General features: G+C 43.4%; 1 protein-coding gene across 1 annotated transcript in view; it reads right to left on the bottom strand.

Annotated features, from left to right (window-relative positions):
* Positions 1-13,623, bottom strand: part of SHISA2 (shisa family member 2) — a 58,814-nt gene extending 45,191 nt beyond the window's left edge. Inside the window, exon 1 of the mRNA XM_077484048.1 lies at positions 12,983-13,623. Coding sequence (XP_077340174.1) covers positions 12,983-13,286 — 304 coding nt within the window. The 5' untranslated portion in view covers positions 13,287-13,623. The remainder of the gene's footprint in view (positions 1-12,982) is intronic.
* Between the last annotated feature and the right edge of the window lie 1,234 nt (positions 13,624-14,857).

The raw sequence follows: 14,857 nt of genomic DNA, 5'->3' as shown, positions 1-14,857 counted from the left end.
AATACTCAATTCTTGCTTCCCAATTGCATAGCTCCCAACTGACCCTGATTGAGGGACTCTCCCTGATCTGGAACAATGTCCCTCTGTCCCTCTTTCCTCCTCATTTGTTCCCCATTTTGATCTGATCTATATAGTTGTATATAAAATTCACTTTTTATCTTTCAGAAAGTGTTTCCCAGAGCTAAACCTTTCATCCAATTTCTAAATTGCTGCATTTGTCAATTTCAAAAGCCAATACAAAGGAAATGTAGTGGTAAAGTGGGTTTAACTCATTATAATTCTCCTTTAAGCGGGTGTGACAAGGGGTGTGTCCTATATCTACACCATTTTGCTAATAGGTGTCCCTCATTCCCATCTCAAAAAGTTGGGAGGTATGCAATTGTGCTCCTACGTTGTCACCCTGACACACAGGTCTCTGATGGAGGCTACAAGTGGCAGTTTCAACACACATTGCCATTGCAATTTTCTGACATAAGAAAGAGGGATACCTTTTATCACCAAGTATATATGCAAAGGAAACATCCAGATCACATTCCATGTTACATTGCCCATTAAAAAAGATGAATATGTAAAACATGATCGGTTTAACCAGCTTGTGTTTTTTTTCACAACTGCTTCTATACAAGCTTTTCAATATGCAATAAAAGAGATTAGACAAAAGGTTTAGTCAGATAAAACAAAGGACAACTGAGAAGGAAAGACAAAGGGATTTGGTTCCAAACAGGGACAGTCCCTCTAAATAACAGACATGAGGGAACTATACTGTTCACAGTGACAGATTAAACACAACACTGTGGAGCAGTGGCGCCTGGTGCTCCATATTTTGGGAGGGACTGCAAACAAACCACCAGACCCCCCCCCCCCCGTTTAGTCGGTCGGTCAATCGATCAAACCCCCCACCCCTAGCGCTGGGTCAATCGGCAAACAAAGCCCCCCCCGTCGCTCACTCACCCGTCCATCCACCAGCACCACACTTACCCCATCCAGGTAGCCGAAGCTTCACCGGCTTCCCCCTGCATCTCCTCCATGGCTGCTTCCTCCCTGCTTCAGCTCCTGACCAATACGGTCGCTTCTCCTCTCGGCCACTCGGGTCTTAAGACCTGCTTCCTGATTGGCCGGGAGGAGAATCAGGAAGACAATAGCGAATATTAACTTGCTTTGGTCATACAACTCGGTGTGCTCACCCAGCGTGAACATGCCCAGTCACACCTTCTTCTTGAAAAAAACATGTCCCGCCCACTCTGGCGTCACTTCCGGTTGCCTGGATTCCATGCTTCCATGATTCCAGCATGGCTCTCCATCTTGGATAAGAGACAGTGTTTACCACCGCTCGTCGGCTGGAACTTCCACCTGCAGCTGTCTTTACTCCTTTACTATTTTACTTCCATCTTGTGTTTTTAACCCTTCTGTGTCATTAAAGTGTTTTATTACTGCACTTAGGAATGTCTTCTTCTCTGCTTTGCTTTTCCTATAGATTGTGCTTCCCTCTTCTGAAGTGCTGTTGTGGTGCATTAAAGCAGAGTTCCACCCAAAAGTGCAACTTCCGCTCATTTGTCTCCTCACCCCCTCCGGTGCCACAATTGGCACCTTTTCGGGGGGAGGGGGGCAGGATACCTGTCTTCGACATGTAGCACTGACCCCCGAAGGAGCGTCTGGTTTTGTAGGACTTACCGTTACCTTCTTGACCTTGTGTACGTCTAGGGGTTTCCAGAGGTAGATGGCCCAAAGAACTGCAGAAACTGACACTGGATCCACTTTGAGTGTATTTATTGGACAACAAGTAGACAGAACAGTCTCTCAATGCAGGGTAGAGAGTTAGGTAGGAAGCTCAGGTACTCTTGGAACTGCACAAAATAGGAATTCTCTCACTATAGAAATCCAGAGAATTACCACTCACAACTGGATTCTAACAGCTACCAGATAGACCTCCTCTCACTAGGCTTGTTTTTTGTAGAGTGTTTGAGTAAAGCAAAGCCTCTGCCACAGACTTGCATATAGAACAATTGAACAAAGTCTCTGCCACAGACTTGAAGTAGAACACTTGTGAATAAAGTCTCTGCCACAGACTTGGATGTAACTGAAGGATGTAGACAAATTTAGAGAGCCATCATACGGTACCAGTATCTCGCTGGCGGTCCGGCGATACTGTATGAGCATAGATTCACAGATTCATTGGTGTCTTTCAACTGAGCCTTCAGGCTCTTTCTGAAAAGCCAGCCTTCAGCGTGGCCTTCTCCCGAAGTGTCCTCCCCTGGTTGCTTCTCCAGTTGCTGGGCCTCTCCACAGATGAGATGGCACTGGACCACCTTTGAATCCTCCTTCCAGTTACTTTGCCTCGGACTAGCCAGCCCAGAGACTCGGGAATTGGATGGATCCGGTCAGGAGGACCAGGACCATAACAGACAGGAAGATCTTCTGGACCGGAACCCAGAAGCACGTGATCTCAGTACCTTAACTACCCTCTCCCAGAATGCGCCAGCAAGATGACACTGGGCTGGTTCCGAGAAAGAATGGCACTCAATACGCCTAACTAAACTGCATTCTCACACTTTCCAGTGGTGATAGCGCCACCTGTGGCCAAGCAGAACACAGTGCAATCCAGCCAGACTGGCACTGAAACCATAATTCGGCACAATTGACCCTAAAACCCAACTGTGGTTTTAGGAACTTTAAATAGAAGAAAAAAAAAACACATAGTGCATGCTCTTCAGGAGCCACCGCTACAACAGATATCCTGTTCCCACTTCCGGGAGTCTGGGCCGCAGCCCATGACATCACCCCAGGGCTCCCTCCTCCTCCTTCTCTCCCTGTCGCAGGGCCAGTAGGAGAGAGGAGCGAGGCATGCGCAGTAGGGTTCCCGGCATGAAGCCGTAAGGCTACACTGCTGGGTACCCTTACCCGAAGTGTAATGATGGATACATCAGCTGTGGTGCCGACATCGCGGGATTCCAGGACAGGTAAGTGTCCTATTGTTAAAAGCCAGCAGCTGCAGTATGCATAGCTGCTGGCTTTTAATTTATTTTTTGGGGGGGGGGCGGAACACCGCTTTAATCACATTTCAAGGGCCAGTCGTGTACTGTTAAAGTCTCCTTGTTATCCAGCGCGCCCTAGTCTCCACACCCATCAAAACTCCACCTTCTACATCTAATAACAGTATTCAATAAGTTAATTTCTTTTTGTAAGCTATAACAAGAAAAAACGGTTGCCATCACTGCTCAGGCCCCCTGGGAGGGTTAAAGTTGATCCTCACACCTGTCATTTTTGCTGATCAGCTTGGTCTGCATGTATATATTGCTAAGTATAAAAAGTTTTGCGAAATGAAAAGGGGAATTCATATACATTATTCAATACCATCATTGCACGTATTAACTGCACACGGTTATCAGCATACAAGAATTTACATGGTAGTGGTAATTTTCACAAACAGGCCTATGGGTGAGGTCAGGCATGATCAAATACAACAAAATCTCTACCCGTCAGTGTCTAAAGTGAACCTGTCAGGACAGAGATTTGGGCAGTGCCAGACTTCACTACCAGAGCTTGCACCTTTAAAAACCATGGGAATGGGAATTTCTGATTATTCTACCCATGCCTTCACATCAGTTATAGAGCACTGAATTAGGGAAGCATACAAAACACAGCAAACTGGAATCAATGTAGCATTGAATACCGAAGATGGTTTGCACAAAAGGTGATAAGTACTTTGAGCAGGGCAGAAGTGATAAGGCTTTAGTGCAGACAGCAAGGGGAGAACCACTGGGAAATATTTTGTGAACACTTGGCTGGCCATACATTATACAATTTTCTTATTCAATTTCCTTTAGCTTTACCTTCAACTATGTAGTGCAAGGGCCTGGCTGATTGCATACAAATTTAAAGAGTTTAGTCCTGACCTCATATTATATGGTTTTGGTAAATCTAAAGGAAAATTGTACAAGAAAATTGTTTAACGTATGACCAGCCTAATTGGTCATACACACTGATTTCTTCCATTCAGCCGACAAATCAAATAGATTCCTCCATCCATGCTAATGTTATGTACAGCCTTGAAATAAAGGACATCTACGAAGTAGCATTCGTCTTAATGTATGTTTACTTCAGAATACGCACTGTGCACAGGATCACACCTTCCAAGGGGTTGTGATACTGAATACAATTTGGTACAGCTTTTTATAGGAAAATGATAACATTACAGTGTATGGCGGGCACAAACCCAAGTTACAAAATACGCAATACATTCCAGGATAATCTATAGCGTGGACGGAGGAATCTCCACGGCCTGCTATTGCAAGGAGCTTTGACACCCATGACTTGAGTATATACCAAAACACTGACGGCATCTGATAGGAGGAGATGGTGCCAACAGATCCACCCACACCTCAAATTTCAGCCTATTCAGCAGGAAACAGAGAATATTTGAGCAATGAATGGCCAGCTTAAGTCTCGTTTGTTTTTTCTTTAAAAATAACAAATATGTCATACTTACCTGCTATGTGAAATGGTTTTGCACAGAGCAGCCTGGATCTTTCTTTTCTCTGGTCCCTCACCGGCGCTCCTGACCCCGCCCTCCTGTTGAGTGCCCCCACAGCAAGCATGCTATGAGGGCACCTGAGCCGCAGCTCTGTGTGTCTATTCCCGACACGGAGCCATGGTTCATCCCCGCTCCCTCTCTCTCCTGATTGGCTTACTGACTTTGATCAATTGCAGCAGTAGCCAATGGCACCACTGCTGTGTCTCAGCCAATCAGGAGGGAGAGTCACGGATGGCTGAGGCACTCATGCACATCGCTGGATAGAGATGGGGCTCAGGTAAGCATTATGGGGGGCTGAGGGAAGTTGCTACACAGAAGTTTTTTTATCTTAGTGCATAGAATGCATTAAGATAAACCTTCTGCCTTTACAACCCCTTTAAGAGAAGACCTGTAAAAAAAAGCTGCTATGGAAGATGTGGGGGAAGCTGCAATGACAATAAGTGCAATGCTGGGGTGCTGAGCACGTGTACGGATCAAGACACTGCTAAGGAAAGATATGTGTTGGAGAAGTGAACATTGGTGAGGGCACAATGTGCGGTGGAGACATGAACATTGGTGAGGGCACAATGTGTGGTGGAGATGTAAACATTGGTGAGGGCACAATATGTGGTGGAGACATAAACATTGGTGAGGGCACAATATGTGGTGGAGATGTGAACAAGGGTGATGTGCGGTGGAGACGTGAACATTGGTAAGGGCACAATATGCGGTGGAGAAGTGAACATTGGTGAGGGCACAATATGTGGTGGAGACATGAACTGCCAAGAGGTGACTGTCGCTGCTCGGAGTCTAGGCACAGCAGGCTGAACAATGTGTGTGCTGAAACCCTGCAGTATAAAACTCTAGAAGTGGTCAGATCTGTGAGGTGATGCATGCACTTTTCTGCTACCCCTGGTGATAGAATCCTCTAGAAGTGGAACAGGAAGCTGCAACCTCTCTCCATAATGCACAGGAAGGAATAAGACTTGCATGTACTTCGAGTACTTACAAGGAATAGGATGTAGCTTGGAGGGTAAAATCTACAATTGTAGACTGACAACCCAGAAAGTGGAGCAGACCTTAGGTTGTTTCCAAATAACTTCAACATTCCCAAACTTTTTTTTTTTGCTTAGACTTTCTTAGAAGTCCAGCTTTGTCAGGCCCCGATGAAAGGGGTCCCTTGGAACCCTGAAAATGCATTGGCTGTTCTTCAACAACTTTACAGTGATGAATAATGATATCTTGACAACTAACAATTATCTTGGCACTCTCTTTTTATACAAACTTTGAGATATTTCAGTATAAAGATTGCGGTTTAAAAATAAATAAGGCTTCAATTTGCTGTAGGATTTGGCCATGGGCTGCTCATTTTATATTTATATATTAACCATCATATTTAATTACTGGGATATAAAATATGATTATAAAAATAAAAACATTACATTAGCTACTTCTAATTATAATAGTATGATACTAAGTAAATACTCTCACACTGCTACATTGACAACACTATTCATGGTAACAAAAAAAAAAATCAAAAATCAAAAAAAATAAATATGTTAAAGTCATACACCACAAACTTTATATCCACATCCAAATTCCTGAAGGGTTAAAATTCACTAATTCACATGTAATTTAAATCAGATAAAATAGTCATAATTAGTATAATTGTCCCATTAGCAATGAAAAAACAAGGTAACTGTAACAAGAGACTCAGTGTAGTGAATATTATAAACACATCAGGGTCTACGAAGGTGGCATCACCCTAAAATAAACTTCTCACACACAGAAATATAAATCTCATATACTGGAATACATATACCCTGAAATGAACTTCTCATAACCTTAAATACACATATATAACCCCAATTTCAAAAAAGTTGTGACGCTGTGCAAAATCTACATAAAAACAGAATGCAATGATTTGCAAATCTCATTAACCCATATTTTTATTCACAATAGAAAATAAAAAACATATCAAAAATTGAAGAGGATACTATTTTCAGAAAAAAATAAAGTCATTTTGAAATTGATGGCAGCAACACATCTCAAAAAAGTTGAGACGGGGCAACAAAAAGGTGGAAAAGTGGTGCTAACAGGGTAAAGCTGGAAGAACATTTTGCAATGAATTAGGTTGATTGTCAACAGGTCAGTAACATGATTTGGTATAAAAAGAGTATCTTAAAGAGTCAAAGTGTCTCAGAAGTAAAGATGGGTAGAGGTTCACCAAACCGGGAAAAGCTGCGTATAAAACTTTTAGAACAGTGCAAGGGACAAGGCCGAAACACCATATTGGATGCACATTATCTTTTGGCCATCAGATGCCACTGTATTAAAACAGGCATGATTCTGTGATGGGCATTACTGCACGGGCTCAGGAATACTTCCAAAATTGCTGTCTGTAAACAGTTCGCTGTGCCATACAAAAATACAAGATAAAGCCCTATCATACAAAGAAGAAGCCGTATCTGAATATGATCCAGAAACACTGCAGTCTTCCCTGGGCCAAAGCTCATTTAAAATGGTCTGTTGCTAAGTGGAAATATGTTCTGTGGTCAGACAAAGCAAAATTCAACATTCTTTTTGGCAACTAAATAGGACCTTCTGGATTGTTATCAGCGCTCAGTTCAAAAGCCTGCATCTCTGATGGTATGGGGGTGCATTAGTGTGTATAGAATGGGCACCTTGTTCATCTGGAAAGGCACCATGAATGCTGAAAGATATATTCAGGTTTTAGAGCAACTTATGCTCAGGCAAGAATGGGACAATATTCCTCTCCCAAAACTCAAGCAACTGGTTTCCTCAGTTCCCAGACAGTGTTGTTATAAGAACAGATGCTACACCATGATAAACATGACCCTTTCCCAAATTGTTTTAGAATTGGGATTGTGCTTTGACAGCTTTTTGTTGCCCTTTCCTAACTTTTTTTTGAGACATGTTACTGCCATCAATTTTAAAATGACCTTATTTTCTTCATTGCACTATGGTTTTATGTAGATTTTACACAGCATCCCAACTTTTTTTAAATTAGGGGTTGTACCCTGATATAAATTACACTAGAATAAGCATCTCATACAATGGAAAAAAAATTCTCCTACCCTGGAATAAACTTCTGTTACACTGAAATAAACATCCCATGCAGTACTCTAGATGGGGCCATCTGGAGAATGCAGACAGTAGTGGCGTAGTAATCGAATACTGATGTACTGGCAGTGTTTGGCAAGCAACTAGCTAGTCCCACGTGGAGGCAGGCCACGTACCCAGACAGGTTTTGCCAGCCTACTCTGGATTTCTCAAAAAATGAATTCTGGGACCTGTTGGTCCTTGTAGGTGTTACACCAATAATACAGACTACGGTAAAGCTTTTCAGCCTATAGTATATGTGCTTCTCATAGACATTAGAAAAGATTTTGATAAGTTAAAATAGATGATGATCTTCTTCAAAGGCATTTAAATCAGCAAAACATTTTTGAGGTTTTTGTGCTACTATTTGCTTCCATTTTAGCCATCGAATATCTTATAGATTACTTCCATTCACAATGTATTTGAGTGGATTTTACAATACATCTACATCATTAAATACAACAAGCACAGGTTTCCATGCTCACTTTTATTAAACTTTTCTAAGTTCCATGGTGACTGCAGCACTTTGAGCTCATTGCTGAATTTTGCAAACCATCAGATTACAGAGTGTGCCTCCTAAGTGCCACCATCTGCATTTGTCCTCCAATCACCGGCAGTTTGAGTGGACTATATTTAAAGAGCACTGAGTAGGTTGTCAGCCTTACATAACTATAATAACTAACTAAATACATACTAAACAAAAGTTAGATTTGGAGCTCACTCAGTCCCTAACATGCATGGCAATGATAATGTGATTTCTCATGCATTCTGACATACTCTGTGCCACCATTCTGTAAGATCCAATTCAATAACCATGAGTGAGATCACTCAGGGTATAGCACCAGAAATGCAGCAGCATATAAAAGTTCCAATACAGAAGAATAAGGCTATATATTTAAAAGGATTATTCACGTTTTTTACACATTGAAGATTTCAAACCTTCTCTGCTCTTAAAAAAACGACACAAAAATAAAAGTTTGGGCTTTACTTTAATGGGCATAGACAATTAATTTTTACAATTTAACTGCGCGCTTGAGTTAAACTGATGTGCCCCGAGGTATATCTGTTCAACACTTCCCACTGCAAAGGGGTACATAATACACTATCATAAAACACTCATCTAGAGTTTTGTGGGCCAGGAGTGTGCACCTGGCTGTGAAATCAGACACTGCCCCAATAACAGAGGCGACAGGAAGACCTGATATCTTAATTTACAAGTGGTATAATATATGCAGAGTTCTACAAGCAAGGTGCTGGATTACTATAAAGCAATTGTGTGCTTAAAGAGGACCTCCACCCTAATTTTGCAAATACCCTAACATTTTTCACACTTTCTTTTGACAGAATTGCATCTAAATACCTTTTCTGAGCCTCCCCCCTCTACTTCCATACTGAAATTGAAAATGATGTTGCTAGTACCAATAAAATATAAAAATATCATATCATTTCTTAAAAAAGGAGCTTGTTAAAGAAAATCCCGTTTTAAGAAATGATATGATATTTCGAATAAAGCTATGTAATTATTTTATATATATTTGGTCAAGTGGTCATTTAACCCTAGAAGATACATGAAAAGTCCCAAACCATGTTGTATTTGTATTTTTGTCCTTTAAGGGATGGGATCTTCTAAGGGTCTTAATCAATACACACGCTATCCCCATACATAAACACTTACATATAAAATGTCATATATCCTGGAAGTATTCATGCAGCTCTGAGAATGTGGAGTGCACACGTGCCGTCAATCCTGCACATGCGCACCCAGCGCTATATGGGCGAGATCATATTAATATTGCTTATATCATGGCAAGGTGTAAACAATATGACTCCCTGGCTAGAGCGCTGAGTGGGCACATGCCATCAATCCTGCACATGTGCACCCAGCGCTCTATGGGCAAGATTATATTACTGCAGATACCATGGCAAGGTATAAACAATATGACTCTCTAGCTAGAGCACCAAGTGGGCACATGAAAACAATCCTGCACATGCGCACCCAGCGCTATATGAGCGTCATTATATTATTAGTGCCGACACTATGGCAAGATGTAAACAATATGACTCTCTGGCTAGAGCTCTGAGTGGGCACATGCCATCAATCCTGCACATGCGCACCCAGCACTTTATGGGTGAGATTATATTATTACTGCAGATACCATGGCAAGGTGTAAACAATATGACTCTCCGGATATAAGTGTGCACATGCATGCGATCATCTTGTTGGGGCGGCAAAGAATGCCAGAAAATAAAGGGACAAATAATGCTCTGATGCAAATGGCCTCAGGATATGAACAGAGAATATGAATGCTCATATGTATCCACAATAAAAGGCATTAGAGTGAATATCTATTTTTACATTGACGTTTTTAATGGTGCCTCTATCTTACTTTTCACAATTTGGATGAAGTTCCTCTTTTCTTATTTTGCTGCCCTGTGTGGCAGTTTTTTTTTTCTAACAAAATGTTTTATTAAAGAAAATCTGATTTAAAAAAAAAAAAAAAAAAAAGGGCTTGTAACTGAACATATCCAGAAATCACAAAGAGATAAATAGTATGTGTGTGCCAGGGCTGTCAGTGTCCAGATGACGATCAATAATAATATGGATTCAGCCCCCATGCAGCAATGGTGAACGATCGCTTACAGAGCTGTGCTGGGGGCAGAAGAAGAACTCTTGCAGCTTTCTATCAACATGTCAGAGATTAGAATGGAAGGGAATGAAGATCTGCACTGCTGTTTACTTGGTGATGACAACACGAGATTAAAAGTAAAATAAAAATCTATTTCTGCCTTTTTCTGATCTACAAACTCAGGGATCTTCTCAGGTGTAACAGATCATCCTAAAGCAGTATGGGGGTCATCCACCATCAGGTCCCATCTACATCCCCCCCTCCCTGCCTTGTGTCTGGGAACCCTCTTCATATACTTTGTATAGATTCTGGATCCCATATATCAAATGCTGAATGGCAATGTGACTATTTATGTTCTATTTCCTGAAGGCAATGCTGTGATGAAATACCCACCTTTATTTGTATTTATTACATGCCCATCACTCAATAATGTGCTAGTCCTGAACTTCTTTGGCTTAAAGATCTGCTAAACTTAATAACAGTTGATTATTCAAGAACTAGAGTGGTAAATATAAATATTGAAAATAAATATTGACCACAAATGTTGCATTTATTTTAAAAACAGTAAATCTTACATTTATTTTAAAAGCAGTAACAAACAAAAATAAACAAAATAAATGGATTTCAATGAGCCCTATGTAAACCATTGCAGTGCTTCCATGTGCGATTAAAAAAAATAAACTAACAGCATTTTAAAAAAAAATTGTACCGGATCACACTGCAAATGCCTGCAACATGGTACAAGAAAATACATATAAATAATGCAAGAACAAAAACACCACATATGCATCACCAACAAGTGTGTGGTGTGCTTTAGGTGCATTCCCTTTTTCATAAGTTTTAGTTGCTGAATAATATACAACATGCGTTTTGATGTAAGTGCATCAAAGATGCAGTAAGCAGGATTTTTTTTTTATACACCACACCTAAAGCTCTTGAAAAAACAAAAACAAAGGTATGGATGAGGCTTTAAACAAGCCTAGCCTAGGTGCACCCCTAGTATCACACATTTCTATGCATTTCTGTGCTACACACATAGGGGGCAGCTTATCTGTTTCAATAGGCCACCATGGGCGCAAAAAACACGCCGAAAAAGCTTGTGTACCTGTTTGGGTGTTGATGAGCTTCACACTTTTTTTTTTTTTTTAACGGTGCAAGAAAACGCACATCTGTGCTTCTTTTGGGGTGCCATTAATAATCTATTGCACTGCAAGTGCTTTGCACATTTTTGGGGCATTCCAAACATGTGTGAAAATGCACACTTTTGCTTGTGTTCACTGAAGGTTTAGGTGTGAATGCAGCTTTGGGCACAGACCATATGGACCTGGAGAAGAGTCTCCAATCAGAAAATGATATATTGTCATTTTGCCTACTACACACAATGTCCCTGGAGATGAAGATACGGAGCTCCTGGTCCTTCATATCAGTGGTGTATGGAATTACACTTTGAGCTGACAATTATGGAATACATGGTTTCAAAATATGACAATTAAGGCTGATTCAAAAGGTGACCAGAGCTCTTTTTCATGTCTCCATCAAATGAAACCTGACATTTGATTGGTGGCTATTGGCAATAGCTGCAGTTGTCTTGGCTTTGCAGCTCGGACACTCATTGCAGTCCCCTGATACCCCTAGACTTGGCCTCTAATATCTCTAGATTTGCCCCCTGATACCCCCAGATTTGCCCCTTAATATCCCTACACCTGGCCCCTGATACCCCCAAGACTTGTCACCTGATATACCTAGAATGTCCCTAGAATTGCTTCCTGATACCCCCCGGACTTGTCTCCAAATATCCCCTAGATTGCCCCCTGATACCCCCAGATTTGCCTCTTAATATCCCTACACCTGGCTTCTGACACCCCTCTAGACTTGCCATCTGATATACCTAAAACATCCCTAGATTTTCTCCCTGATACCCCCCCAAACTTGTCTCCAAATATCCCCTAGATTGCCCCCTGATACCCCCAGATTTGCTCTCAATATCCCGACACCTGGCCCCTGATACCACTCCAGACTTGTCATCTGCTATACCTAGAATATCCCTAGATTTGCTCCCTGATACCCCCTGGGACTTGTCTCCAAATATTCCCTAGATTGCATCCTAATACCCCCAGACTTGACTTATTATATCCCAAGATTGCCCAGGTTTCCCCCCGGATACCCCCAGACTTGTCTCCTAACATCCCTTACACCTGGCCCTTGATCCTTGCAGACTTGACTCCAAATAACCCCTAGACTAGACCCCTAATACCCCCCAAATGTGCAAGCTAATAATTCCTACACCTGACCCCTAATACCACCAGACCAGGCTTGCCAAATGTCAGTAAATTTACGGACAATTCGTAAAAATAAGTGATTGTTACAACTGTCTGTAAATGACAGGGGCTGATAATCGGTCATGATGTGCTGCCTTTTTATGTGTAAATCAGGCAAACTACATAATTCCGACATTGTCAGTGTTCACATAGTGTATTTAAATATCAATTCTCGTTTTAATAGTTCTGTCATTTTTCAGGGTGTCAGTAAAAAAAAAAATACCCTGTCAGTAAATTCTCCGGATTTTGTCAGTAAAAAAATGCTGGGACCTGTTGGCAACCCTGCCACAGACTTTCTCCTAATATCCTCAAACCTTACCCCGATCCTCCCAGACTTGTCGCTTTCCTTCCCATGTCAGTGCCCCGTATCCACCCTCCGGTGCCCCTGGCAGAGCGGTGCCTACCTGCAGCGGAGTCCGGGCTCTCCTTGTCGGACCTGCCGTTGTCTGGCGCCCCCTGCTGCCTGTCATTGTTACACACCCCCTGATCCAGCCGGGCTTCCGCGCTGGAGCAGCAGTAGCGCAGTACACAGGTCCCGCAGCAGATGGTGGCGTCCTCCCCATCGAACCTCTCCGGACATTGGTAGCCGTCCCTCCATACATCCTGAGCGTCCGTCCAACCGTGACAATACTCCCCATTCCCCCGGGCTGCCGCCAGCAGGAAGGAAGCCGCGACCAACAGTGCCAGGGGGGAGCCGTCCATCCACATGACTGACCCCCCGAGACTCGCCCCTACGACTGGTAATCCCTCTGTGCCTATCCGGTGCCCACCATAGAGGAGATCAATGCTGGAGGGGCAGAGGGGCGCACATGGTCCGAGATGGAGGAGACCTATGTCCCCCCCGCCACCATCCTCTTCATGAAGCTCCAGCCGGGGAGAAGAGTGCAGAGTCCGCGGAGAGGAGCGCAAAATCCGCGGAGAGGAGCGTAAAGTCCGGGGAGAGGAGAGCAGAGTCCGCGGAGCACACTGACAGATAGAGAGCAAAGTGACCGGCTGGAGGGAGGAGGAGAGGAGTACAGAGATCCCTGTCACCCCCAGCACCTCCCTCCTCCTCCATCCATCCCTCCTCCTCCTCCTACATACTCCTCCGGCACTACCACACCACAGCTACTGGGGGCACCACAAGTCCCAGCACACACCTTGTGTCATCAGCTGCTCATTCACCCCTTGTGTGCTGTAAGGTGATGGTGGGGGGTGTGATAATGTGTGAGAAGGTCTGACTCTCAAGTTTGTGCTGTACTTCACATCCCCATACTGTATACACTGTGTCCTCCATTCATTCCTACACAACATCTACAATCCACATACATTTATACACCAGGTGTCCCCATAGAGAATCCCCTTATATCTGGTGTCCCCATAGAGAGCCCCCTTATATCTGGTGTCCCCATAGAGAGCCCCCTTATATCTGGTGTCCCCATAGAGAGCCCCCTTATATCTGGTGTCCCCATAGAGAGCCCCCTTATATCTGGTGTCCCCATAGAGAGCCCCCTTATATCTGGTGTCCCCATAGAGAGCCCCCTTATATCTGGTGTCCCCATAGAGTGCCCCCTTATATCTGGTGTCCCCATAGAGTGCCCCCTTATATCTGGTGTCCCCATAGAGTGCCCCCTTATATCTGGTGTCCCCATAGAGAGCCCTTTTATATCTGGTGTCCCCATAGAGAGCCCTTTTATATCTGGTGTCCCCATAGGGAGCCCCCTTATATCTGGTGTCCCCAACAGAGTACCCCCTTATATCTGTTGTCCCCATCAGAGTGTCCCCTTACATCAGGTGACCCCATCAGAGTGCCCCTTATATAAGGTGCCCAATCAGAGTGCCATCTTACACAAGGTGTACCCTTGCATCAGATAGCCCCCTTATATCAGGTGTACAGAGTGCCATCTTATACCAGGTGTCCTCTTGTATTAAGTGACCCCATCGGATACCCATTTTGCATCAGGTGTCCCCATCACATAGCCTCCTTACATCAGATGTCCCCATCACAGAGCCCCCTACATCAGGTGTCCCCATCACAGAGCCCCCTTACATCAGCTGTCCCCATCACAGAGCCCCCTTACGTCAGGTGTTCCCATCACAGAGCTCCCTTACATCAGCTGTCCCCCATCACAGAGCCCCCTTACATCAGGTGTCCCCATCACAGAGCTCCCTTACATCAGGTGTCCCCATCACAGAGCTCCCTTACATCAAGTGTCCCCATCACAGAGCCCCCTTACGTCAGGTGTTCCCATCACAGAGCCCCCTTACATCAGGTGTCCCCATCACAGAGCTCCCTTACA

The sequence above is a fragment of the Lithobates pipiens genome, unplaced genomic scaffold, assembly GCF_037356315.1.
Source record: "Lithobates pipiens isolate NorthernLeopardFrog02 unplaced genomic scaffold, aLitPip1_a1.2 Scaffold_16, whole genome shotgun sequence".
Lineage (NCBI taxonomy): Eukaryota > Metazoa > Chordata > Amphibia > Anura > Ranidae > Lithobates > Lithobates pipiens.
The sequence above is the reverse complement of the archived record's forward strand: the minus strand, read 5'-3'. Positions and strand labels throughout refer to the sequence as shown.